General features: G+C 40.5%; 1 protein-coding gene across 4 annotated transcripts in view; it reads right to left on the bottom strand.

The window, feature by feature from the left end:
- The window catches only part of ADAM23 (ADAM metallopeptidase domain 23), a 213,110-nt gene that overhangs the window by 29,630 nt on the left and 157,109 nt on the right, over positions 1-26,371 (bottom strand). For all 4 annotated transcript variants that reach the window (XM_047773332.1, XM_047773329.1, XM_047773331.1 and 1 more), the window contains exons 11-22: positions 25,544-25,707; positions 24,222-24,306; positions 23,388-23,478; positions 21,052-21,100; positions 18,611-18,710; positions 15,073-15,144; positions 14,111-14,200; positions 12,771-12,851; positions 8,228-8,278; positions 7,454-7,517; positions 4,827-4,932; positions 1,367-1,486 (exon numbers count right to left, since the gene is read on the bottom strand). In XM_047773332.1, coding sequence (XP_047629288.1) covers positions 1,367-1,486; positions 4,827-4,932; positions 7,454-7,517; positions 8,228-8,278; positions 12,771-12,851; positions 14,111-14,200; positions 15,073-15,144; positions 18,611-18,710; positions 21,052-21,100; positions 23,388-23,478; positions 24,222-24,306; positions 25,544-25,707 — 1,073 coding nt within the window. The remainder of the gene's footprint in view (positions 1-1,366; positions 1,487-4,826; positions 4,933-7,453; positions 7,518-8,227; positions 8,279-12,770; positions 12,852-14,110; positions 14,201-15,072; positions 15,145-18,610; positions 18,711-21,051; positions 21,101-23,387; positions 23,479-24,221; positions 24,307-25,543; positions 25,708-26,371) is intronic.

The raw sequence follows: 26,371 nt of genomic DNA, 5'->3' as shown, positions 1-26,371 counted from the left end.
TAGGAAGTTAAGGACAACCGGAGTTTCCGTCGTGGCACAGCAGAAACGAATCCGACTAAGAACCATGGGGTTGTGAGTTTGATCCCTGGCCTTGCTCAGTGGGTTGAGGATCTGGCGTTGCTGTGGCTGTGGCGTAGGCCAGTGGCTACAGCTCCGACTAGACCCCTAGCCTGGGAATCTCCAAATGCCATGGGTGTGGCCCTAAAAAGACAACAACAACAACAACAAAAAAAGGAAGATAAGGACAACCTGAAATTGAATAATAACAAATTTATAATTACTAATTAAGTACCTTGCTGGCTATTTTTTAAAATATACTAGTTTAGAATATAACAATATAATTTAACAAGGTTGTTATAGCTAAAGACGTGTGAAAACATATGCATTCAAAGGAAGTTTCTGTGCATCAAGTAACTAGATTTAAAGACTATAAGTCTGTTCCAGGAAGGATCTTATTGTCTAAGACCATGTTAGGATTGATTTAGAGCTGTTTAAAAGACAGAAATCAGCAACCATTTGACCAAGACGGCAACATCCAAATTCGTTACCCAACCAAAATGTACTAAATTGTGTTCAAAATCAAGTTTGGATGTTTCAAAATCTTACATTTACTCATATAAGATGAAGGTTTGCTCTTTGGGGAATACTAAGGATAAACATGTGGACCCAAAGGCAATTCTGTAGCAGGAATCCCCAAAGTGTTTTGGGCAACAACGGTTATCACTTGAATAAGAGCATAGCATCTTAGAATTACACTACTTTAACGAGAACAATATTTACTTAAAATATAATATGACTCCTGGTATTAAAAAATAAGCCTCATATCTTCTGTGCCTTGTAAATATGAGGCTTATTTTTTAATACCAGGAGTCATATTTTAAGTAAATATTGTTCTTGTTAAAGATAACTAGATTTCAAATGTTTGACTATAGCTATAAATATTTCAGTATATATTTTCTATGTGTCATTGGGTATTAATTAAGCCACCTTCTAAACCAGACACATGCTACACAGAATACAGCTCAAATAGTTTATTTCTTGTCACCAAAAAAACCCCATGGCATTCAAATGGTGACATATTTCAATGCTCAAAACTTTATTCATGGGTCAAAATGAGTACCATTAAATTCTACTATTAAGATTATCATTACAAGGAATGCCTCACCACTAATAACTGCCATAATTTTTAAACAAATATAATTTGCAAATCAATATATAACTTTGTTTCTTAAATGACTCTCAACATGCAAGGTGATGATCAAATCTAAGTTACTATTTCTCTTTTGAAAAACAGAACTATTTCCTTTGATTTTCTACATGTGGAATTTTCATGATGCACTAGTTTTTCCAGCATTTAATGTGTTACCTGCAGTCAATCACCCGGCCTTGGTGGTAGAAGGAAGTTGGGATGATCTCACCCTGAAGTTGACCAATACGTGGAGCTCGAGTGAGATTGGTACAGAGTAAAAATCCGCAGAACACGTCACTGAACATATTTAAAAAAAAAAAATGAACAAGACAGGAGGAACCAAACTGAAAAATATTGAAACTATTCAATTCATGCATATTTTAAAATGGGAAATGCTCTCTTTCCTTGTAAATAAAAACATTTGTTCAGACATGGTTGGTTGGTGAGAATCCCCTCCCTCTTTGCTAACAGAATCACAGTTTGTTTGTGGCAGCAAAGTGCCCACCCCGAGAGACGGTGCATGACTGGTGTCCAAACCCATCATGGCACCCCATTCCCTGCACCCATTTTCCTACTCACTCTCCTGGAGCCAAGCGTGGCCCCTGAGTGTTGAGAAGTGAGGAAAAGCAAGCTAGAGAGTTGCTGGGGAGAATTTTGTGCTCTGGATGAAAGGTTAGAGCCTGACAAGAAGACATTTTGTTCCCACTCTTGCCTCCTGCCTCTGAATGGGAAGCTGTTGCATTCACCTTGCAATTGCGAATTCACAAACATAAAGATACAAATTGACCATGCCAAGCATAACAGGGAAGAGGGGGCAGGAATCACCTGGATCCTTGGTGATGTTGTTAAATGACTCACCCACCATGAGGGTACCTACCTCCAGTGTATTAGAGTAAAAAAAAATGAACTCCTTAAAAAAACAAGCAAAGAACTGAAGTGGAACAACACAAAAAAGGAAATCCGTGTCCAATAAGTGCATAAAAGTGTACTAAATTTAATTTGTAACCAGGAAAATGTAAATGAACGCCACAATAATAGGGCAGTACACACTCAGCAGAATGGACAAAAATAAAATGTGATAAAACCAAGTGTGGATGAGAATGCAATGCAACAAAATTCTCATATACAAATGATCGATGGTAGGATTTACCACTACAACCATTTTACAAAACAGTGTCATGTCATTTGGTGGCACTGAAAATATACTTCCCCTATGACTTAGCAATTTTTCTTCCAGATAGGTTCTTAGAAAAACGTGTACGAATATGTGCTAAACATGTACCAGAATGTTCCCAGCAGCCGGGTTTCTAACAGCCAGAACATGGAAACAATCTAAATGCCAAATATAGAATGGAGAAGTAAAACATGGTCTATACATATGAAAGAAAATGAAACAAATGAATGTAAACAGTTAGCTATACACACTGGGGAAAATTTTTAAAATGATGAACTTAAGAAGCAAAATGCAAACTCACACATGAAATACGATTCTTTCTATACAGCATATTCAAAACTTTAGGCAAAATGGAAGAATACATTTTTGGGATATGGCCATGTTGTATTTCTTGATCCAGGTAGGGGTTACATGAGATATCACTTCATATTTATTTGGCAAAATGTCTATTTGTGTATTAATCACTTTTCTCTTTCTGAATTTCCCAATTTTTAAATTTTATTTATTTATTTATTTTTGGTCTTTTTGTCTTTTAGAGCCACACCTGTTGCATATGGAGGTTCCCAGGCTAGGGGTCCAATCAGAGCTATAGCTGCTGGCCTACACCACAGCCCACAGCAACGCCAGATCCTTAACCCACTGAGCGAGGCCAGGGATCGAACCCGTGTCCTATGGATGCTAGTCAGGTTTGCTAACCACTGAGCCACGAAGGGAACTCCCAATTTTTTTAATTAAAAAAACATATGCATTAATTTTCCTTAACTTATTGGTGGTTAGATATTCTATTACCAGATATTCAAATCTATCTTTTACAGTGATTTAATCCAATGCCCCCCAACTTTATGAAGTCACAGAGAAATGAGCAATTTTGTCTATGACATTGACTTAATGAATGCAGCTAATAAAATCCAGAGGCTTCAAACCCCGTGAATTTTGACTATTTTAGGCTCCACTTCCTCTCTGGCGCCTCAAGAAGTGAACACCTCAGAACATCTACACCTTACTCAGGAGACATTGGAGGGAAGCTCTGTTATGTTATTTTAGTTTTATTTTAAAGAAGTCAATGATTTATTGCCTCCTAAGGCTTCATCCACCATCAAATACTACACAGAATGGCAAAGTTTCACAAAGTACAACATTAGAGACCACTAACTAGAGAAATAAAACTTCCCTTAAATCCTGGCTCTGCTTCAAAATTGGAGAAGAATTCTCACAGAGAATGGAGGAGCTTTGGCTTCTTACTTAATGGTCCCATAGATCCAAGACATTGAATTAACCTTAATAAACTGGTAAATTACAGTTTAGCATTTTTCAACAAATCAAGGGAAAATATTAGCAATGTACCCTGAAAGTGTCTTATTTCCTGAGTAAAGATGCCTCTGATACACACTAACCAGATACCTTTTAGAAGAGGGGGGAAAAAAAACCCTCTAATATAGACAATAGATGTTAAATCAAATAATGTTATGCTAAGTGAAGTCAGTCATACAGTGAGAAACCAACATCAAATGCTTTCACTGAGATGTGGAATCTGAAAAAAGGATGGAATGAACTTCTTTGCAGAACAGATACTGACTCACAGACTTTGAAAAACTTATGGTCTCCAAAGGAGAGAGTTTTGGGGGGTGGGGGGATGCGCTAGGGTTGTGGGATGGAAATCCTATAAAATTGGATTGCGATGATCATTGTACAACAATAAATGTAATAAATTCATTGAGTAATAAAAATTTTTTAAATAAAATAAAATTAAAATTAAAATAAATCAAAAGATGTTACATTCAAGAAATAACCAAATATTTATATTATTTCACTTTTTTTTTTGCCTTTTCTAGGGCTGCTCCCTCGGCATATGGAGGTTCCCAGGCTAGGAGTCTAATCAAAACTGTAGCCGCTGGCCTACGCCAGAGCCACAGCAACACGGGATCCGAGCCACGTCTGCGACCTACACCACAGTTCATGGCAACGCCGGATCCTCAACCCACTGAGCAAGGGCAGGGATTGAACCTGCAGCCTCATGGTTCCTAGTCAGATTCATTAACCACTGTGCCACAACAGGAACTCCTATATTATTTCACTTTAAATGGTCCCCCAAATATATACAGTCTATATCTTTCATTTGTAGAACTCTGTGTATACTAGTATATTCATAGGCTTTTCTGCTAGCAAAAGTAGAAAATTAAGAGTCACTATCAATTTAAGATAACTTGGCAAAACAAGTTTCAAGCGAAATACACCGTGTGAGCACTTCTCTGAATTTTACAGAAATGGTGTGGGTCTGGGCCATAGAAACAGTTTCATTCATAGCCATTCGCCTCTAGATATACTAATGAATTTCTAAAATTCATAATATAAATTTTGAGTAGTCATTTATTTAAAAATCAGTAACATTTATTTTGTGCTCATTTTGCATTTGGACCAGGGTTTCCAAGTTCATTCATTCTGCCCCCAGAGCTGATCACTCACTGTTTGCTGCACTGGATCCATCGATCTCCATCTTTTCCACAGTTGCCTTTCTCTGTGCCTTCTGTATTCAGCTTTTCATAGCAGAATTTGTCAGACCCTGAAGCCTCTTTTGGAGATGAGCAAGAAGAGAAATTAATTTTACTTCTTTTTGTTATCAATAACCAGGAGTGTGCCAGTAAATATTTTAACAATAGGTTCTCCCCCCGAAAAAAATTCTTGATTTGAAGCACTTGCCAGTTTCCATGGTGTAAATATCCATGGTGTAATACCTGGCCAATTTCAATCTAAGAATGTGATGTCGATTGGTTTCTAAAATTCCTAAAACTTTAACCAGTGGCTCGTGTAAGCTAATATATGGCAGCTCCAGCACACAATTCTTTTTAATTTGGGAGACAAAATCATGGGTTTAAGGGTGCAAGGTAGGGTTAACCATTGGCAGGAATTACTGAAGTGATACACAGAAAACTAATAAACATTATTTTTTTTCTTTGCTTTTTTTAGGACTGCATCCATGACATATGGAGGTTCCTAGGCTAGGGGTTGAATCAGAGCTATAGCTGCAGGCCTACACCACAGCCACAGCAACGTGGGATCGAAGCCACGTCTGTGACCTATACCACAGGTGAAGGCAATGCCAGATACTTAACCCACTGAGTGAGGCCAGGGATCGAACCCACATCCTCACTGATACTAGTTGGATTCGTTTCTGCTGTACCTCAACCGCAACTCCATTCTTAATCCTGCTTTCTATTAATATCAGGAGGCAGCGTAAAGTCTTAGCTCATTGAGATTTGTTTTCTTTTCCATTATGGTTTTTTACATGACACTGAATATAGTTCCCTGTGCTATACAGTAGGACCTCATTGTTTATCCATTCTATACATAAAAGTTTGCATCTGCTAAGCCCCAACTCCCAGTCTACCCCTCCCCACGCCCCCCTCCACTGCCCCCTTGGCAACCACAAGTCTGTTTGTCCCTGTCTGTGTCAGCTCATTGAGATTTTATGTTGGCACTTGGATTTTGATTTTAAACTTTTTAAAGAGGCAAATATGACTCTATTATCTTTCCCTGGTCAAAGACAACTGAAGTAAATCTCCCAGTTAAACAATATTTGCCAAACACTGAAACTACTTGGACATGGATCCGAGTCTCCTTTTTCGTGCTTTCACCCATGGGTTGACCCAGGCTCAGCCAGCAAAGCAGAACCATTTCTCTCTCTTCCATTCTGGCCTCCATGAACTTAAGTTCACTGGCAAGGCCCTGCAAAGGTCAGGCAGAGAATATGTGTACTCACATGCAGAGAATATACTGAGAATCATCGCCATGTACCTGAATCTTTAGCTACCTGCCTGAATCTCAGAAAGTACTTGTTTTTTATTTGTTTGTTTGTTGTTTGTTTGTTTTTCTTTCTATGGCCACACCTAAGGCATATGGAAGTTCCTAGGTCAGGGGGTTGAATTGGACCTGCAGCTGCCAGCCATGGCAACACCAGATTCAAGCTGCATCTGTGACCTATGTTGCAGCTTGTGGCAATGCTGGATCCTTAACCCACTGAGCAAGGCCAGGGATCAAACCCATATCCTCATGGATACTAATGTCGGGTTCTTAACCCGCTGAACACAACAGGAACTCCTCACAAAGTACCTGTGTTCCTTCACTTCGAACTGAGATGATCAATTTCAGAATTTAAAAACAAGAAACAAAAACAACAAAAAAAACCAACTCTGTACTTTCCTGGGGTACAAGAACAGAAAGCTAACATGAGGGGGTGCATATTAAATCCAAGGTACAAAGAAAACCACCCAAGTGGCTGAACAGCAGGCATGACCACTGTCCTCTACCTGATCTTTGCAAGTGGACGGATGTAACATCTCTTCTGTCACAGCCACAAATACTGAAGGATGCTGCTCTGTTCTTTCTTTTTTTTTTTTTTTTTGTCTTTTGTCTTTTTAGGGCCACACCCGTGGCATATGAAGGTTTCCAGGCTAGGGGTCTAATCGGAGATGTAGCCACCAGCCGACGCCACAGCCACAGCAATGCCAGATCCAAGCTGTGCCTGTGACCTACACCCCAGCTCACGGCAACACCAGATTCTTAACCTACTGAGCAAGGCCAGGGATTGAACCTGTGACCTTATGGTTCCTAGTTGGATTCACTCCTGCTGCACCACGATGGGAAATCCCCCCCTTTTTTTTTTCTTCAAGGGTCACACACGCAGCATTTGGAAGGTTCCAGGCTAGGGTCAAATCAAAACTGCAGTCACTGGCCTACACCACAGCCACAGCAACTTGGGATGCCTGCAACCTACACCATAGCTAATGGCAACACAGATCCCCGACCCACTGAGCGAGGCCAGTGATGGAACCCGCATCCTCATGGATACTAGTCGGATTCATTTCCTCTGCGCCACAATGGGAACTCCCTGCCGTTCAGTTCTGATGACAAGTCCCCAACATTAGCAGTTGTTTGCTGAGGTTTTGTGACTAAGATTCACCATCCTCTTCACCCTCTTCTAGATTAAAACAAACAAAAAACATCCCAAGCTATACATCCGTTTCAGTAAGACTGGCAGCGAAGCATGTTAGAGAAACCTGTGTGTGACCAGCAGGCAGGAAAACTGGACCTACTTGTTCCCCAGATGTACTGACACTGGTTATCCCTCGTCTTGCACTCCCCGTTGTAGCAGCGGCCCTGAGGACAGAACACATATTGTGAGGCACAAACAGTCACTTCCATTTTCCCTCAAATTTCACTGCAAATTCTCCTTTTTATTGTTTCAGATAAGATTTTTCTCTTTTTTTTTATTCAGCACCCTAATAGTTGCACAGTGAAAAAAAGAATTGTAAACGTCTTAAGAGAAGCATAAGAATGATGGTTAAAATCTAAAGCACGGAACAGACGTCATCGTATGCTCTTTAAATCCAAACTAATCATCTCAATTTTTTAATTTTGTGGAATACAAAAGTTGCTACATTTCTTTGGGTGATACCAAAATGATTTTTAACTTCTCTTGCATGTGAATGGTTAGGGTACAACACAACTTCAGGGAAAAAAAAGAAAAAGAAAAAAGCAGCCACTCTAGAGCAGATTTTTGTACATTCCCCGAATAGTAAGGCTGAAATGAGTAAAAGAGAGCCACAGCTCAACAAATCAGATTCCTAATTCTTCAGCCATTACATTTTCTTCCCTTACCCTCAATCTGGATAGTTTGTCACCAGGGATAAATACAATATATTTAGTATTTCATATCGTACAAATACACTCTAAATTAAAAGACCATTGCAATAATTTACTGTTGTTGGAGTTTTGATCTCCCATCAAAATTATTTACCAAAAAAGCCCCCAAAACCTTGAAAACCAACCTTTTTAAAATCATATTTACAACCTATAGCCCAGCGTACCTGATTTTGATTGCATGCATAACCATCTTGCTTATGAAGATTTGGTGGGCACTGAAAAACAGAATCCTTTTCGTTAATGTTCAGCATGTTAAGTACCTTCAGATTATTGCACAATATATTAAAATGCAATGAAAAACGAAAAAAAAAAAAAAAAAGGAGTTCCCGTCGTGGCGCAGTGGTTAACGAATCCGATCAGGAACCATGAGGTTGTGGGTTCGATCCCTGGCCTTGCTCAGTGGGTTAATGATCCGGCGTTGCCGTGAGCTGTGGTGTAGGTTGCAGACACGGCTCGGATCCCGCGTTGCTGTGGCTCTGGCATAGGCCGGTGGCTACAGCTCCGATTCAACCCCTAGCCTGGGAACCGCCATATGCCGCGGAAGCAGCCCAAGAAATAGCAAAAAGACAAAAAAACAAAAAACAAAAAAAGAAAAAAAACAAAAAAACGTAAGCATGGTTAGCGTATAAGGAAAACATGAATAACCCCTTAAGGAGGTTATCCAAATTTATCCTCCTATCATTGGTAGAAATGGATCAATCAACTGGTCCATGCAGTGGGTGCTTTTTATGTGTTTCTATTTTCCACAAGAGGGACTGGAGTAGTAACTTACGTTCCCCTGCCTACAGAGAGAGCTAAAGGGAGACAAGATGAAAGTGGACAAGGGAGGGAACAAATCGGCTTGTTGCGCAGGAGTGGACAAGTTCAGGAACTAATTTACAAGACCTCACTCGGCTCTGCGGAACCATCGCATCTGCCTGTGACACTCACGACACTCACCTCTAGGCCACGTTACTATCAACGAAATGCCCTGCCCTTCAACTCATGAAATAAGCCCTGTTTCTCCATTACGCTTCTGACCTTTTGAACTACAAATTTGTTACGAGAACAATCGTGGTGTGGCAGTTCTTTTACCGGGTCTATTTGTGAGATCTTTTGTTTGGTTTTTAAGTACACTTCACAAGTTCCCGCTGTGGCTCAGGAGAAATGAATCTGACTAGTATCCATGAGGACACAGGTTTGATCCCTGACCTTGCTCAGTGGATTAAGGGTCTGGCATTGCTATGAGCTGTGGTGTAGGCCGCAGATGCAGCTCGGATCTGGTGTTGCTGTGGCTGTGGTGTAGGCCGGCAGCTACAGCTCTGATTCAACCCTTTGCCTGGGAACCTCCACATGCTTCAGGTGTGGCTCTAAAAAGACAAAAAAAAAAGTTTGTTTCCCCCCCAGTATTACCCTGAATAAATTTAAACTTTTACTCTCTATGCGTTCTATTTACCATATTTAAGAAAGCTAAAAAAAGCAAACAAAAAAGAACACCAAAGTTCAAATTCAAGGCTCTGCTACAGTGTTCAAAGCAAAGGTGAAAAGGGAAAAAAAAAGTGCATGGGAGTGGCATGTGAAGAAGAAACAGAGTCCTCTCTCTGTTTTCACCTTCTTGGTAAATGATAGTCCCAAACCATGGTGTCATCCTGTCGTTTCTCTCTTTTTCTCATACTCTCCTAGCCTGTCAACAAATCCTAGTAGCTCTTCCTTCAAAATAGAATCACCATCTGACCACTTTTCTCCATCCTCATCACCAGCTCTCGCTTGCTTATGCGACAGCCTCCTACTGCTGTGCTTCCACTCTTGTCTCTTCACAGTCTGTATGGTTACCAGTGTCCCTTTAAAAACCAAGCCACATCATGTCGCCCCTCTGCTCAATGGCTTCCCAATCTACTTAGAGGCTGTCTAAGTCCATCCTGACCTGCCCCCATGCTGCCCCCACCATCGTCCCTCTGACCTCATTCCTACCCTCTACCACAAAGACCTGACTCCACATGAAGGTTAGCCATGCTGCCATCCCACGGTCTTCATCCTTGCTCTTCTTCCTCCATTTGTCCCCCCAGATTTCGGCCTGGCTTGCTCTCTCACTTTTTTTAGGACTTTGCTCAAATATCAGCATCTCAGAGAAGCCTTCTCTAACCACGGCCTTCAAAACGGGGACCCCCCCCCAATGCCGGTATTCTTGCTTTGCCATCCTCTGTTCGTTCCTTCTTCTCTATAACACTTATCACCAACTAAGGATTCGTATATTTTACGAATGTATTGGTCTATTGTCCCCATCCTCATGTGAGCTGAGCGGGCAGGGATTTTCTGTCCCTGCTGCCTCCTCAGCAAGTAGAACAAAACAGGGCTCAATTACTAGAGAAAAGCTGCTCAATGACTGGGAAAGTAAATAAATGACCCACAAAGATGCAATCAAGTTATTCTAATCTGCAATATCAAGCTGTTCATCGAGGTCACTACGGAAAGATAATAGAACTAATTTAGAATTGCTGAGAAGGATTACTTATGAAGGAACACGTTGAGATTAACTGCTCTGGTTCTACATCTTCTAAAGAACAACTGACTCTCATGTAAGCTTTCATTCACCCCAGCTTTCATTCAACCTGATGGTGACTATCCAAAAGTTGTAATTATCAGCCCAAGAACTTGGCCTACCGGGCCAGCTGCACAAAAACAGAGATTCCCGTGGCCACTTTCATCCATACAAATCCACTCGAAACACCATTATTATCTTATTCATCAGCCCACATTAATTATTCACTCACACCAAGATAAACACAACCAAAACTGCAAAAGAAATTTTGCTTCGAGAATAGACACATCAGGGTCTAAGATTTTGTCATATTTGACGTTTCCGCTGTTTCAGTAGGGAAAAAACTAGCAGAATTTTTCACCAATTAAAAAAGTTCGTATTGTAAACTGTCATGGCTACACAGAAGATTTCTAATCAATTTCCTTAGTTTAGGTGAATAAAAACCAGTTGCTTATCACTGAAACATTTAACAAGGGAAATTATGGAGTGTCTAATGTTCTCTGGAGACATTTAAAACAGAAGAACTATAAATCTCTGTACTTTATTCTGCCTGTGGGCAGAGCTCTGGATTCAGTCTCTAAATGCCATTTGAGCCCCTAGTTTTATGCTGGGCAGGAAGGTCCAATTGAGGTCGTTTCCACAGTGCGATCGTCTTTAAATGTGCTTAAATTGTGGTGTACTTTCATTTTTTAAAAATTTTTATTTATTTATTTATTTTTTTGGCCATGTCGTCACATGTGGAAGTTCTCAGGCTAGAGACTGAACCTATACCACAGGAGTAACCCCAGCCACAGCAGTGACAATGCTGGATCCTTAACCCCACTGAGACACAAGGGATCTCCTTATGCTCCTATTTTGATGACATATCTTATAGTGCCAACAAAACACATTTCTCACCTCTTTCAAAAACATCTTTTTTTTTTTAACTGCCAAATCTGTGGCACATGGAAGGCGGCTATGCTCACCACTATACCACCAATTATGCACACATCTATGGCATGTGGAAGTTCCCAAGCCAGGGGTCGAACTGAAGATGCAGCTGCAGCCTATACTACAGCCACAGCAACACTGGATCCTTAATCTACTGAGCAAGGCCAGGGATGGAACCAGCATTCTCAGAGAGACAACACTGGGTTCTTAACCCACTGAGCCACAACAGCAACTCCTCAAAAATATCTTTATTACATCATCCAGTATTGTTTGCCCAGGATTTCTTTCAGTGACACAAGTATTATTTATTCTCTTATAAATTGTCAATTTAAAAAGCAGCTCAGGGAGTTCCCATTGTGGCACAGAAGAAAGGAATTTGACTAGTATCCATGAAGATGTGGGTTTGATCTCTGGCCTCGCTCAGTGGGTCAGGGATCTGGCATTGCTGTGGCTATGGCATAGGCCAGCAGCTGCAACTCTGATTCTACCCTAGCTTGGGAACTTCCATATACTGCATGTGCAGCCCTAAATGCAAAAAAAAAAAAACAAAAAACAAAAAAAAAACAAGAAGAAGAAGACCATGCCAAGTGTGTGGGCCATGAAGCTGGGACTACATCAGTGGAGTGAGATGGAGACAGAGCAGAGGAAGGCGAGTTTCTGTCCCTAATCCCATGTCAACCACAGCAGTGCTATTCAGTCCTTGGTCCTAGCTTTCTACACTGGGCTCTGGTCCAAAATGTTGTTAAAGAAAAGGTTTTGTGGGAGTTTCCTGGTAGCTCAGCAGGTTAAGGAGCTGGCGCTGACACTGCAGCAGCTTAGGTCACTGCTGTGGCTCAGGTTCAATACCTGGCTCAGGAATTTCCACATACCATGAGTGTGGCCAGAAAAAGAAAAAGAAAAAGAAAAAAGGGTTTTGCGGCTTTAAAATGTTTGAAAATTGTACTATTATTGCTTCATCAGTGTGAATGTACTGTTTTAGATATAAGGACCAGGAAAGAAAGTCAATTCATTGGTCTAAACGATATAAAGGGAACTCATTATAAAGAGGAAATTTGGAAGAAAAGAGATTTTTTAGGTCTAAAAAACCACAGTAAACATTCCTGAAATAAAAGCATGGTGGAGAGCTAGAAATTACTAGAAAACAAAGCAAAACAAGACACAAAAGAACCAAATCACATTCACACACTCAATCCAAACTGAAAGCTTTAAAATACGTATTTGCAAGTAAGATGCATTACCTAAAACTCAGTTTGCCTCACCTGGCCAGAGTCTCCAGTACAATATTCGGTAATATCACACCCATTCACAGCATCCCGACATTCATACCCACGTGGCTGAAACTGTAAATCAAAACTCAGTGTTAGGAACAGGTAGCAATTAACATTTCAGAAAGTTAGCATTCTGATATTCGGCAACAATCATGGCACCCTTTGTAGCCACAGCCAAATTCTTTTTACAAATTAGCAAGATAGTTCCAGAAGGGAGACAATACCGAAGTCCCACTCTCTGCAGTAAATATGTATCATTAACCAAGGCATGAGATGTTCAGATTTCCAAATCCACTATCTCAGAGTATTCTTTTTGGAGAACAATGCAATAGCCAGCATGCAAAGGAGAAATACTGGTGCGGCTTAAGACAAAAGGGCAAAACACTAAAACATTTGGGATCTCTTGGAAGACTAATGGACACACCCAACCTGCACCAATCTAGCTATTCACTTTGCAATTAGTCTTGCTTTGGCTAAATATACACAATCAGATTTCAAGGAATTCATGTGACTTCCCCCTTCAGCGACTCCAACCTCCAACGACTGCTTCATAAATACAATGCATTTTTGTGTGTCAAGAAATTTATCATCTGGTTGGGGACGTAAGGCAAGTACAAACTAAGCTAGATTCTCCTACAATACCCTACGCATAATACCCCTTTGGTACTGAATAAAATAAAAATCACATCATGTTTGTGTTTATAAAGAATATTAGAGATTTCAAAGGTGAGAAAAAAGGAAGGTTTTTAAAAAATGACTTTTCAAAAATTAACCAGAGGTCTCTAAAGATGGAAGTAACTAGGTATCCACACATACATGAGTTATGAATATACACTGATGAACACACACATATAACTATCTTCCTTATCTCCCTTTCTTGCCTTTACGAGGTTATTTTAAAAGTCAAATGTGAACATATGAGCACCAGGTTTTATGCTCAGGATCCAAAAAAAATGAGGGTGAATTTTAAAGAAAAATGTTATAAGTAGGGCATATTATGAAAAAGACCACAGGGATTGTCCCTTTTCTATTCAATTATTCAATTTGGTTTTCACTGGGTTAGGCAATTCTCAATGTTTATTTTGGAAGGATTATAGGTAGATTTTCTTGGGGAGGCACTGGAAAATGGGACGGCCCGTAGTGAACCATGTAAAGATAATTGTAACACGCAATATTTGGGTAGATTGATCCCATAAAACTGCTAGGCTAATATGCACAATGTCGATCAACAAATTTTGTGACAAGTTAAACAAATGCTTAATATACCCACTGCAATATGTGGCGCATACGTCAGTCAAGGAAAAGAAAGATGAAACTGTCAGAGAACTCACAAGACATGAGGTACTATTACAGCAGGGCCCGTCGCTGCAATGGGCACCGTTGGAGAGAGAGCATTTCTTGCAGCACAGTCCGTAGCATTCCTACAGAAGACACGTCAGTGAGTACATGAGGAGACCTGCCCACTGGTCATTGAACACTCTCCACACGTGACTCAGGCAAAATCCACATGAGGAGATTTACAGAATGGGGACCAAGTATTTTAGGAAAGAATGAATCACTTTAAGCAATCATAGATTCCTTCCTGCTACGCTTCTCAGCAAAGTATGATCTTCTCTGAAAGGGCTTCTCTACCCAAAAGGAAGCTTATTTTTTAGTAGGCACCCTCCCCTTGGTTAGCTCTATTATATTCCTTTTCTTTTTTAAGGCTGCACCTATTGCATATGGAAGTTCCCAGGCTAGGGGTCGAATCAGAGCTGCAGCTGCCAGCTTGTGCCGCACACAGCCACAGCAACATTGGATCTGAGGCTTGTCTGTGACCTACTCCCCAGCTTGCAGCAGCGCCAGATCTTTACCCTATTGAGGGAGGCCAGGGATTGAACCTACATTCTCACAAAGACAATATCAGGTCCTTAACCCACTGCGCCACAAGGGGAACTCCAGCTCTATTATATTCTTAATAGTCAATCTAGTTTTCCAAAACCAAGAATAGGTATACAATCCAGAAAGAATTTTCACGATTTAGTAAAAACCTGTCGGAGATGAATATGACCTCCAAATATTTAAGAAAGAGGGAATTTGATTAGAAGACTCCATTAGGTTTTTTTTCAGATGAGGCCATCAGGACATGATTAATTCTAATGTGCCTGCGTGAAGATTAAGCATTGATGAGAGAGCTCAGAAGTAAAGGCAGTAAGCCCACAATGTATGAGAGTGCAGGCTTCTCACTAATGCTGTTTTGGTTTGCTCTGGGTAGGAGTTGTACTGAAGGTGGAAAAAGATCTCCTATACCTACCACATGGATACCGCAATCGCATTCCTCCCCAGCCTCCACATAGCCGTTTCCACATTCTGTGGGCTCAAACAGCTGAAAGAGATTAGAAAGATAAAGGGAAAACATTTAAATTCATCACAGAAAATCAGCACATCCATCAGGCTACATACATGGCCCTATCAACAGCTATCGTGTCATATCCTCTGATCTGTTGTTATGGCATCTTACAAATACGTCTGTGTTTTAAACGCTGTTCACTTATCAATAACATTTCTAAAAACACATTCTCAGTGGGCTAATATCTCTTGGAGGATTCGCTGCATTTGGGCTCCAGAGATGACCTCTACCATTAGTGTTACTTTTTATAGAGATGAGCTGTCAAGCAGAATAGATCACTTCTCATATTTGCTAATGGAGCTGAAATGCATTGCTAATAGGACTCGCAGATACCTAATTTACTGACTTATATCCAGGCAGCTGAGAAGATATAAAAACTGTCAAAAAGATAAACACGCTTCAATCACAGCTAAATGTGAAATATACCATCAAGTAAATGCAAATAAACTTCGGGAGAAAATGGTGTTGGAAAGCCTTGCCCATCAGTCTCATGGAAAAGAAGTCTGCACGATCTGAAGCCTATTAAGTAAATGTGCAGAGATATGTGCAGATGTCTAGAAATATCTCAGTCATTCCTGGAACAATGGAGGAGTCAGATTTCTAGAATAATCCACCCTCCTTACTGGTGCTATGAACATGCTTGCCAAATAAACTGTATAAAAGACCAATTGTTGAGGCAGCTGATTATTTATAAGAAACATTCCCATTTCCCATCACCTGGGGCAAGATTTCTGTGTTCGTCCACTGCACTCAGGTGAAGATTAGAGCAGGACATCCCAACCCAAACGCTCAGAGCCATGTCTATGAGAGGAAGCAAGAGACTCCTTCCCAAGCAGCGGCTCACACCCAAGGAAGGGCTGCCTTTCACTGAGAAAGACCTGAGAACACGACAGCCTCCCCATGTACCCCTCCCATGCTAGACTTCCTTCTTAAGACTCTTCTTCCATCCTGAGACAGGTCACTACCACAAGCCAGAGGGAAATCTTGGCAGCTGAGAAGGTTCCCAGAGCCCAGAAAAGATGCACAGAGATAATACGAAAATAACGCATAAAACACACCTCCATCCATCCATCAACTACAATGCTTGGAAAAAAATCAGTTCCTTGACACATACATATAAACTAAAGGGGCTTTTAAAAATGATTCTAATAGGTTGATTAAAAAGAAATAATTCCAGGGAGTTCCCATTGTGGCACAGTGGGAACAAATCTGACTAGCATCCATGAGGATGCGGGTTTGATCCCTGACCCTGCTCAGTGGGTTAAAGATGTGGCATTGCCGAGAGCTGTGGTGTAGGTCACAGATGCAACTTTCATCCCATGTTGCCGTGGCTGTGGCTTAGGCCGACAGCTGCAGCTCTGGTTCGACCCCTAGTCTGGAAACTTCCATATGCTGTGGGTGCAGCCCTAAAAAATAATAAAAATAAAATAAAATAAAAAGAAATAACTCCGTATTTACTAACTTTAAAAACTGAAGATGTATAGTTATTTCTATTTAGTCTCTACATTATTGGAATAATTTTCTTTCTACTCATAGGCACTTTCAGAAACCTAATGATGGATCCTTATACACACTCCAGAGATCTTAATATTTTCAAACAACTCAGTGTTGTTTCCTCAGGCGTGATGCTTATAATTAGCTGGTGAGCTGCAAGGCAGGTAAAATTAGCCATGTACATTGCAATTCAGAACTGCCAGCAGCTCACATTAATTCATCATTACTCATTGCACCCATTTTAAACACTCCGAAGCTTTTAGATTTCTGTTGCCTTGAGATCAATGTCATGAAAGGCAGGCGGCTGAGTTTAATGATCCAAGGTCACTATTTCTTTTTTTGCAGCCTTCCTGAGACTTTAAACAGATGTCAGGCATCAAAGTATCACCCCTAACTTAGCAGTATCATTTAATTATGGGGATAGGAATAAATTATTCTGTCAGTTATCCACATTAGTCACCGATTTTTCTCTTAAAGGCTAACATGATTTCACTGCTCTCTCATTTTGCAGAGGATTAAACATTTTGTATAGCAATGGATTATATTTGACTTATGACGTGGTATCTTAAAGGAAATATGAAATCTACCATGTTAGAATTTCTATGCCATCTGCTAATTTGCACTGATCCTCTTTCTGCCTGTTGAGCAACTTCGACTCCCACTATAGGTCCAGTTCCTTAACCAAAAGCTGTATAGCCAGTGAGTTTAAGAATTCTGGCCTTGTTGGATTTTATTTACTTACTTATTTATTTATTTATTTATTTATGTTACAGCCACACCAATGGCATATGTAAGTTCCCAGGCTAGGGTTCAATCAGAGCTGCAACTGCTGGCCTAAGCCACAGCCCCAGCAACACAGGATCTGAGCTGCATCTGCAATCTACACCTCAGCTCACAGCAACTCTGGATCCTTAACCAAATGAGTGAGGCCAGCAGTGGAACCCACATCCTTATGAATAGTAGTTGCATTCTTAACCTGCTGAGCCACAACAGGAACTCCACGGATTTTAGGAAAGTATGATGCATTTTACTGTGTTTTACATAATAGCTCTTAGGAGCCTAGTATACACCCTATAATCAAACACATTACTATTTCTGCAAGATTTATGAATATTTACACTGTGAGGGATAAAGATTTTCAGTTCAGGACAAGTTTTACTGTCCACTACATTTTCTGCAAACTCATAAAAAGCACTTTCAATTTTCAAAGTTTTTGAATGAAGGAATTGTGGATAAGAGATTGTGACATTGTATATATGAATTTTAAGGAAATGCTAATTGATGACGTGGACCTCCTCCCTCCCAAAATGTATACATGATATACATACATATATGTATTTATGGTATTCATTAATACTTTGGGTTATTTTTTCTGGCTAGCTGATATTAATAATGCTTTCTGTCTGGGAGAATAGATTAAGAAAGAGGGGAGAGAGAGAAAGGAAGGAAGGAAAGAAAGAAGGAAGGAAGGAAAGAAGGAAGGAAGGAAGGAAGGAAGGAAAGAAGGAGGGGGTGAGGAAGGGAGGGAGGGAAAAAGCCAAGAAATTAGTTATACCACTAGAGAGAATGTGGAGGCGAAATGGAATTTTTATCAGCGAAATGGGCTAAAGTTTTCTATCTTAATCTAGCCGACTCTCTTACAGCAGAGTGAAAATCCTAACGTGAACTTTTCAAAAATATCTGAATTGAAGGACTATGGGTTTTTGGAAGGAGAGGCTGAGAAGGGGGTGCAGCTAGCACAGAAACACCAGAGCTTCAAAACAGTGAAGTTATGGTTTTATCACTGCTTTAAACAACACTTAATCCTTAATATGATGAAGACTTTTGTAACTAAACATTAATATGGAAAGAAACCTGCTTTCCCAGACAAGTATCTGAGGCTTGGCATAGTTCCCTTGTGAAAAAAAAAAAAAATTGGAGAAATAATTACACTTTCCAAGTTACTAACCTTTGTTGGTCTGTTGAAAAGACAGGCTCCGCCCCCTCTCTGCAAAAAGTCTCTATACTCCAAAATGCTGCACTTTGAGAACTTTCTGGAATGGGATACCCTAAGGAAATAAGGAATCAATTATGTAAACAATTTACCAAAGCAGTCCTCAGAGAAGAAAATTAAAACCCTTGAATTAGAACAAAATGATCACTTTTGTAGGATCCAGATGATTCTACGCAAATTTTGACAAGGCCCTTATGTTCAAACTGCTAAATAAGCATGGGTGGTAGAGTTTGTAAAAATAGAAGTTCAGAGAAAATGGCAGATTTGGGGGCTAGCTTACAACCTCCTCACCAGTCAAGCCCTTCTGTGCTCAGGCTTGAAAGAGTTTTTGAAAACTTTATCACAAATTTCTTCATCTGTATATTAAATGTGGTCATTTTTATTTGCTCTGTCTCAGAAAAGGTAAGCACTTTTTTTTTTTTTTTGACTCTGTCTTGAATAAAAGGAGCTTCGGACCCTACTAGATTTTGCTATGGAAGAGGGAGTTTTAAGGGTTAATTGATTAAAGACTGTACCTTGCAGGCTTCAGCAATGCAATTGAGGTAAACGAGGAAACCCTAAAGAGACTATGTACGTTTCCAGTGTATATACACACAGTCAAACCAGAATTAGAACTCTTTATTCTCAACTTTAAACACTATTTGGTTATATTCATGGTTTAGCAGGACCATAATATGAACCCCTTTGTGAGTTAATTAATCAAACTAGTGTCACTAGGTTAGTACATAGAGGAATGTTATATATGGTCAAGGTCAAACTGAATCATACACGTTGATTCCTTGGACCACTTTGACAGAGTACCTGATTGGAGAGTGCTAGGTCACTTCCTCCAGGATACAATCCAATAGTTTTATATTTCCTGATGGATGAGGGTACTGTATAGACGTACCATTGTTGACAATGATCTCGTAACAAGAACTACGTAAACTGTATACTTGAGAAAATACGTATTAAGTTTAAATAGTTTTATTATATCCTATGGGTAGTCCATCTAAACATTCATTTGGAAATCAGAAGTTTAGAAGACAAGGGACCTCTCCCAATAGAACCAATATTATAAATGGTGTTACTGGCCTATAGGAGGTCTCAAAAAAAACCTGTTTAGGCCATAATGTGGCTAAACTATGGTTCAATAGTAAGGGGAGCAAGAAAGCTAACTGTTTCAAGTTTAAAATACATTCCTAGAAGCATGTGTTCTTTTTTTCATTTTTTTACACTTTTACTGAAGCATAGTTGATTTACAATGTTATGATAATTTCTACTGTACAACAAAGTGATTCAGTCATATATGCAGCAGGCATAAAGGCTGACTCTCTCTTCAAGCCCATATCTCACAAGCCTCTTGTGCCCAGGAGCTAGACTCCTGGTGCAAGAATAAGGAAGGGACTCTGAATAAGCAGGTCAGGGATCCTGGCAATTGGGTCTCATAGGGAGGGGCAGGACCAGAAATGGTCTGTGTCGAGCAGATGTTGGGCTTGGGCAAAGGAAGATGGAGACACAAGTGAGTGAAGAAACCTCTTCCATCTACTAGGAGTGGGCTCTAGCTTAGGGGGCCTTGGGGCAGTGGCTCCCACGGGGCAGGGGTCCCTGGGAAAGAGTGCCACGTTTCCAGGCCTTGGTTCACAGATGCAACCCTTGGGAGGCTGCTCCAGTTTCCAAAGTACGCACAGCAGGAGGGAGGACTTAGGTGAGGAAATGATCAAATGTCTTTCAGTAGAAGACTACCTAATTTAGACACAATAAATCTGTCTGAATTTTTTTTTAACTTTTATTGATTATATAAATAGTGTAACTAGTACAATTTTTATGACAAGTCTATTTACGGTTCCTTAAAATATAAATTGTGGACTAAATTGATTTTCACTGACAGACAATCAGCTTTTATCCTAAGTGTACTAAAAAATTAATGCATCCGCTAAACTTAGAAGCATTTAATCATGCACTTCCTTTAATGGTTAATAGAAGTAGAAGTAGCTACTTTATTTTACTTTTATTACCAACATTAAATAATAAATTCATGTGTAGGAGAACCTGCTGTGGTGCAACAAGATCAGTGGTGTCTCTGCTGCGCCAGGACGCAGGTTTGATCCCAGGCCCAGCATAGAGGGTTAAAGGATCTGGCATTGTTGCACCTGCAACATAGGTTGCAACCGCAGCTTGAATCTGATCCACGGCTGGGGAGCTCCACATGACGTGGGATGGCCAAAAAAGAAAGACAAAAAAAATTCAAGTATAATGTTAATTACCCCTTTCATTTTTTAAAATATCAGCTAACGAATTACTGAATTTATACTAAGGCTTATCCTAAAAGACCAGAACCTGAGAGACTGTAACTAATTATATGCAGCAATTTTAGTAACAGGTGTATATCAAATGCATGTACAATAAAAATTTACCCTGTTTCCTCCATGATGCAGCCACCCCAGGATTCTGTGCAGTCACATTCTAGTCCAATGAAACGAGAAAAAGCAACAGAAGAAAAGGGAAACAACAACAGTCACATCTTTAATTTGCATCACAGCTCTTGAAATAATTCCTTATTACTAATTCCATGTCAACTAGGTACAGAACGTGAAATCTCAGCAAACAAAATCTATTTCTTTTAAATCAGCAATTCTTTATCCTTTGCAACAGTATAGTTCGCTTCCTAAGACAACAACTGCAAGAAATAAAACTGTATCTCCTTTCATTTGTTCCTTCCAATGATTACTGAAAAGAACCCTGGTCTAGCAATCAGAAAACCTGAGTTCTAGTGCAAGTTCTATCTGATGAGTTTCATAGCCACATGACTTAGCATTTCTTGGGTCTCAGGTTTCCACACCTAAAATGGGAATGCATCTTTCTGCCTATCTCCCAGAGTGATCTGGTGCTCACGTGAGATGGTAGCCTTGGTGCACTCTGAGAACTGCAAAGCTCTACTGCACAAATGCAATAAGTCCTCACTGAAGTCCTGCTAGCAGAGCACACCGGACATTAGAGAAGAGAATTCAATTTGCCAGAGTCAAAGCAACAATCAGCCGGAAACTGAAGAACGCTAAGCTAAAAGGGTCAGTAAGAGAGAGCAATCTAAAATAAAAATGCAAAATCATCTAAATTAAATAACAATTACAAGCATAACATGGATACCATAGATGGACATATGGATATTGTGATGGGCGGTTCTTTTCATGTATTTTCTCCTGTGCTCTTTAATTTGATAAAGATATTTTTAAAGACTTCTAAATGGATTTTTAAAAATTCAAAGTTCACAACAATTCTACCTAAACGATAATTCACAGAGGAATAAGGAATCTTAAGAAGGAAAGCGCTATGCCAGGCACTATGCCTCTTTTTCACCTTATGCCATCATCCAACTCAGTAACATCTCTCAGCTGACCCCAGCACGGGCCTCTTCCGGCTCCAGGCTTTTCATAAGGTCATAAACCTGGTCCTACTCCTTGCTGATTTTTAGGTGCCAAGAGCAGCCAATGAAACCTGAATCACTTCCTTTAATGTGCTCTATGTGTCTCCCTAGGAAAGCAAATACTCTGTATAAGATATTGAGATGAAAGTTTGCAGAGACTTGCTAAACGCCACCAGACTTACTATACCCATAAAGTGATGGCTTAATATGCCCTTAAAGGGAATCAAGACCCCCTGGATATATATTTTGTTTCAAGTTTCTACAACTCTGTGCATTAATGACAATTATTTGATAGTAGACCAAAAAGTATAAAATGTAGGATATAAGATAACATCAAAGTAGATTTGTGTCCTTTTCTTCTTTGGGAAGGCTGAGGTGGGAAGGGAGACCTCCACTCCTGATGTTATTTTAAATCTGATATGTTTCACAGAAGAGAGTAGACTTCCACTTAATTTCTTAGGTAAGAGACCAGTTGGAATGAATACCTCAGTCTTTCCACAGGATCGCACTGTGTGCGTTCTAGGCACTTTGGGCTTCTGCTATAAAAGTGTATTAGAAACTAGATTTTACTATTGCGTTGGAATAAAGAGGAATCCAGGTTGGTTTTATACTGATTTTAAAGGAAATTCAAAATGTTCATGGGCTCCCCCAGCAAAACTATTGTGAGCCTTCAATACTTTGCCACTGGAATCTCAGCCCTGTCTTTCCACCTGCCTCTCCTCTGGTTAATGAGGAGAGTGACACCCAGCAGCCACTGGCTGTGTTTCCTTCCTGGATGGGACTGGTGGCTGTCTGTGCACCCTTTTGGTTCTAACTGCCCAGCGGAAGAGCGCTATCCTCTCCCACACAGCCCCATGGGGTCCTGAGACAGGGCTGCCTGTACAGAAACCTTCTCTGATGTTTCTGATGGTACTACATGGGTTAAGTTTAACTAGAGTTTGCACTCCTTTCAGCTCTAGACCCAAGCTATTTTCTGATCTAACTGTGCTTATGATGGAGCCTCCTTGACATCCTGTGTCTATACTCAACCAGTTAGAACTCAGAGAGTGAATATTCACCCCTCCCCCAAAACATTTTGCAGTGTGAGAAAAAGCTGATCACACCCAGAGAAAGTGAGTACAAGTTTGCGGATTTTGAAAGGGACATTTCTACAACCCACACAGATGAAGAATTACCTTAAATTGCTCAATTTGTCATTTGTTGAAAGGAAGGAGATTATACTATAGTGAAACTATTATGACTTAGGAATAAAAAAATATTTAGTTATTGACTGGACATGCATTATACAGACAGAATGGCACATGAAAGTAAGAAGGTCAGTGTACATACTTGGCTTTCTGCTAGAAGGTTCCCATTGGATTCCAAGGTTTTGAGCCAGGCTCTGCGATAATACTTGTGCCACTGCCATTGGAAGACCATACTGTTTTTCAGAGTTGAAAGTGTGTGGGAAACATTTGAGAGAGGGCACAAAGCTAGTTATTATTTCTTAATCATGACCACATATCATCTCAGTTCCCTACGTAGAGCCTCACAGCATCGAAAGATGGCTTATGCTCCTTGTCACTTCCTTGCAACTGGGCCCAAGAAGCAGAAAGCCTCTCTCACTATGTGGCATCTCTCAGAACTTGGTGATCCTCATAGGAAAACATAAAATACAAATCAGAAAACACTGTGCCCCGTGTCAACGCATACCAAACCAAGAATAAATTCAACTTACTAAAAATCTGTCAAGAGAGGTCTCCACTGAATGACAGTTACTGGGACAGCCTAGTATAATTACTCAGGTATTGACCAAAGTTTAGACTTAGTCGGTTTGACTTTTGGGGTGTATTAAACCTAACATGCCTAGAAGAAAATAATTTTTTTTTAAAGTTATACGGGAAGGATTAAGAGCTTACAAACATTTATCAACAGAGGCCAAGAACTCTCTGGGCCCATCTGGTTTGCATTTGCCTGATCAATATGAAAAACTATCATTATGATAGGAAACAATACATCAAAGACCACTTTGGGTTCTATTTACTAAGACAAGCCACTTATACTATACTCTCATGTCATTATTATTCAAAACAGGCCTGAGAAGGGAAATAAACTAGGCCATCGGGAAGAAAGAGATCAGATGCACAGATAAAACTCTACGTTAGGAAAATTGATAACATTTACCTCATTCACACCAACTCCCCTTGTGTGAGAACAGACACCTCCAAAGTAACTCAGACTGCTTCTTTTATAGTGGAATGTCACACGCCTTAAGAAAAATAAGTGCTATTAGGAAACCAACATAGTGACCATTGTATTTCACCACTCCCCAAGTATGCTACTTTCCCACCCTGATACCCTCTGTCAAGAAATCAAAACTGTACTTTAAATACCTTTAAATATATGTTTTCATAAATACCTTTAGAATTATGATGTGTTAAATAATCTCAGTTGAGCAACTAGCAACTGGGTACCTAACTAAGCATCACGTACTGACACAGGAAATGAGGACACCAAAAAAGCCCTAGACTTTTTTCTAGTAGAGAATATCTAGCAGGTATGCAAAACATTGATGACTGTAAATTGCTGATGAAAGAAAAGCAAAGAGAAGCAGGCGAGAAGAAAGGAGGGTTGGTTTGATCCCAGCCAGAACCTTAGAAGACTGACTGAAAACAGCTTAGTCACCAGCAAGGAAGGGAGCAACGTGTAAGTAAGCAACTTGCCTACCGATGTTAAAAGTAAGCAACGCTCCCCTTTTCCTTAATGAGGGGACATCAATTTTATTCAATAGTTCATTTCATTTTTTTTTTGTCTTTTTGCCCTTTCTTGGGCTGCTCTCATGGCATATGGAGGTTCCCAGGCTAGGGGTCAAATCGGAGCCATAGCCACCAGCCTACGCCAGAGCCACAGCAACATGGGATCCGAGCCATGTCTGTGACCTACACCACAGCTCACAGCAACGCCGGATCCTTAACCCACTGAGCAAGGCCAGGCATCGAACCCACAACTTCATGGTTCCTAGTCGGATTCGTTAACCACTGAGCCACAAGGGGAACTCCAATAGTTCATTTCATAAGACTATCTTTCCTAGCCTCTCTTGCAGCTCAGTGTGCCCACTGTGACTAAGATCTAGCAAATGATTTGTTGGTGAAACTGCTGTGTGCAAGCTTTCAGGAAACCTGCTTTAAAGGAGCTAACTTAGCTGGAAGGAGAGCCCTTGCACATCCCTCCCTGCTGGCATTCCTGCTGCCGGAGATGAAGGCTGCAGTGGCAGCAGCTGACTTGAGTTATGAGTTGACCCTGAGGGTGAAGGTCTGAAGGTAGGGGTGTGCTCTGAAACTAATCTTATGACAGTGGAATCACCATGCCAGCACCAGATAGCCTACTTCTGTGCTTTTAGATAACAGAGGCATCAACCCCAATCTTGTTCAGGATTGATAGGATGATATAACCTGATACGATAAAGGGATAAAGATCAATATCAGGCCAAGGGCTACGGTACATACGAAATGAGATGCACAGCATCAGCATGCTGTTTGATACGTTGCCGATATTTGGAGAATTCGTGGAGCATCTGCACAGGGTTGGTGGTGATGTCGATGTGATCCTTCTCACTCCAGGTCTCTACAGCCACCAGGACAACCCTGGTATTGAGCTGCTCCTTGTAAATCTGAGGGTACATAACAGGACAGGTGCAGGAGGAAAACACTGGGTCAAACATGCACAATCAGTGATTCAGAGTCAGCGGAAGGACAGGAGGGGAGGTGAGAGGAGAACATGAGGTCAGAATTAGCTCGTCATGGAGAATCTTGTTTTCCGTTCTCTTTTCCAAGAGCAAAAAAAGAAAGAACGATCACACAACACAGCCTTTCCTACGAAGTTACTTCAACCCCAAAGCAGCTCGCTTAGTGGCCAGGCATCTCACCAAGGGATCTACGTGAGGGCCGTCACGATTCTAAAGTCTGGACATAAATTCAAAATAGGGTTCAGTAAAATCACCCTTCCTAACCTCAGAGGAAGTAACAGGTTGGAACCTGATGTGCTGGCTCTGATTGGAATGGATCACTAAATCTCTGGACAAGCATTCACACCATGGCTGGCTTGCCCTTCGAAGCCTTATGATATGAAAAGTATATTAATGCTGGAAGAGAGTCACGGATCTGAGGCCGAAAGATGGAAAGAGCAGACTTATGTTACCCATGCCAGCCTCACCACAGGCTAACATCACTTTGCAATATTTATTTATATATTTATTTGCTTTTTAGGGCCGCACCCACAGCATATGGAGGTTGCCAGGCTAGGGGTCTGATTGGAGCCACAGCTGCCAGCCTCCA

Source organism: Phacochoerus africanus, chromosome 3 (genome assembly GCF_016906955.1).
Source record: "Phacochoerus africanus isolate WHEZ1 chromosome 3, ROS_Pafr_v1, whole genome shotgun sequence".
NCBI lineage: Eukaryota > Metazoa > Chordata > Mammalia > Artiodactyla > Suidae > Phacochoerus > Phacochoerus africanus.
This window is presented reverse-complemented; position numbering and strand designations above follow the sequence as displayed.